This window comes from Austrofundulus limnaeus, unplaced genomic scaffold, assembly GCF_001266775.1.
Source record: "Austrofundulus limnaeus strain Quisiro unplaced genomic scaffold, Austrofundulus_limnaeus-1.0 Scaffold13, whole genome shotgun sequence".
In the NCBI taxonomy this organism is placed as follows: Eukaryota; Metazoa; Chordata; class Actinopteri; order Cyprinodontiformes; family Rivulidae; genus Austrofundulus; species Austrofundulus limnaeus.
The window spans coordinates 1799099-1801402 of record NW_013952415.1 but is presented as its reverse complement, the minus strand read 5'-3'; the positions used below and the strand labels follow the sequence as shown (position 1 = coordinate 1801402).

At 39.5% G+C, this 2304-nt stretch overlaps 1 protein-coding gene across 1 annotated transcript in view; it reads right to left on the bottom strand.

Moving 5' to 3' along the window:
• gtf3c4 (general transcription factor IIIC, polypeptide 4) overlaps nt 1-2304 on the bottom strand; it is a gene marked incomplete in the record, with an annotated part of 13260 nt that overhangs the window by 1481 nt on the left and 9475 nt on the right. Inside the window, 1 exon segment of the mRNA XM_014002438.1 lies at nt 1857-1945. Within this exon segment, the coding sequence (XP_013857892.1) occupies nt 1857-1945 (89 nt within the window).

Here is a 2304-nt window from a genome sequence, read left to right as displayed (position 1 = left end):
AATAAATAAATAAATAAATAAATAAATAAGCTCAGAAGCTAGTGCAATTCAAAACCATATATACATTAGGTCGGAAGCTAACACGTAAACTAAAAGATTAAAGCTAAGCTGAAGCAGCTAAAATGGCTGAACGTCAGACATTGTTCAAAATTACCATTCAAGCTGGACAGAACTCACTCCAGAGCACCAAGTATGCATCATCATTTACCCAGAATGCTTTGCGCCATAAATAACATGGTGACGTCCATGTGACAAAATAGTTTTATTAAATTATATAAACTAAACAGCCTGCAGTATTTTTACAGTTGAAGTAAATTTATCAATGTCTGAAGTTACAACTAGTCTGGGTTCTCTTCAGATGGTCTAGCCCCGCCCTCCCTGACTGAGCCGGTACACCTGTACTCCCAATTTAACCAAGAAGAGACGTCAAATTTCAGCCTGAATTATACCAGTAGCTCAACTGAAGGTCAGAGTAAAACTATTTAATGTATGAAAAAGTGTTTTTTTTTTTAAACAATACCTGCCTGAAATGTTTTAAAAAAGCAGCAAACGTCTGTTGCAGGTTTGTGGACTGTGTGGTTGGATGGTAGCGGTTGTGACAGCTGCACCCAAAAACAGCTCAGACCTGTCAACCTTTGGCTCAGACGGACTGGAATGACCAGCAGAGCTCAGCCTGAGGCTCCCAGACAAGAAGGGTAAAGATCTGAGGTGCAGCAGCAGCCACGTGATCCACCAAAAAAATAAATCAACACGGAGAGGAAAACAATGTTCCTCTCTGCCAGCTCTCACCACAACAAGAACCACAGAAAAACAAACAAATTTAGAGAATTTATACTCCCMAAGGGGCGAGAAGCAGAAAAGAAAAAATGACAGGATCTTAACTAGAGAGCTGAAGTGAAAATTTACACATTCAACTAGAGATGCACCGATTCATCCAGGTCTGCCACACCTGATCGAAGCTCCATTACCCAAAATAACAAGGTTTTTACAGCATTCAAGCACTTTCAAGGTGAGATATCAGCTTTTTCCAGCACCTTACCTACATAAAGGTAGCTAAATAAACCACTACATTAACTGACTTCTAAATCWGACATTTTAAAAGAACCAACATATTTAAAGAAATTAAATCAAAACTAGATTTTCTTTGTGAAAATCATCTAAAAGCAGGAAAGAAAATTGAGAAATTCAGACTTTCTGCCAAGTTAAAGTTGTTTTATCATCTTACTGAAAAAAGAAAAGATTAAAATCTGAACAAACAAAAATAAACACTTGTGTTTGTGAAATAATCATTTCTGCTGCCAAGATTTGTTGTTTTTGCAATAAAAACATGTTTAATAAACGCCTCTTTCCATTTAGAACCAGCTCCAAAACCATTTAAACGTGAAAAAGTTTCTCTTTAATTTAATCTAAATTATTTCTAACAAGCAAACATTTGACTGTAAAGGTTGTGATTCATTAAACTAAATATAAGCTTTATTTTAGTTCACAACACTTCATTTTTTTTTTTTTTGTAAATTCTGAGCTTTTTTTTGGTTTAATAAAAGTCTAAATAAAAAAAACAAACCAGTTCTTCTGAGCTTAAATGATTCCAGTTTATATWAGAGAACAAAATGCACCAAATCTTGAACAGGAAATTGTTTCTGTCAGTGAAACAAAACGTTATGAAATTAAAACAGTTTGAATATTATTTAGATAAATTTCAGTTCTCAGGCGAGCGGAAAGCCGGCGCGGATCTGAGCAGCCGCGGCGAGGCCGAGAGGCTGCTGACGGAGAGGGTGACAGGAGCGGACGGCTGACGGGAGCCGGGAAACGGGAGGAAGAGGAGGAAGAGGAGGAAGATGGAAAGTGGCGCTTACCCTCAGGCTCTGGCAGTCTGGCAACGCTGTCCTGCAGGAGGCAGCGTCTGAACGTCAGCGTCTGGCAGGCCTGGTATGACAACACACACCTGGAAGGAGAGCCGCGACAAATACATTAGGAGGCTGGATGACACACACACACACACACACACACACGAGAAGCTAAAAGTTTAGCGGAAGCAGCGCTGACGTGCGACTGACGGGCACAGGGATGGGAAACCCGAGCCCAGCAGAGGCGCCGCCGGCAGAAAAGTCTGACAGATTTAGAAGAAGATGGCGCTCTGGGTAAATATGCAAACGGTGGGCGGGTTGATTATCGCTCTCTGACAACAAATAATCTGTCAACGAAGGCTTTAAAGGGATCCCTGATTAGTGTTAACATTAGACTTTATTTGATAAACATTTATTGTAACTGTAAAATAAAGACTGTAAAAAGCCTGTTTAGTTT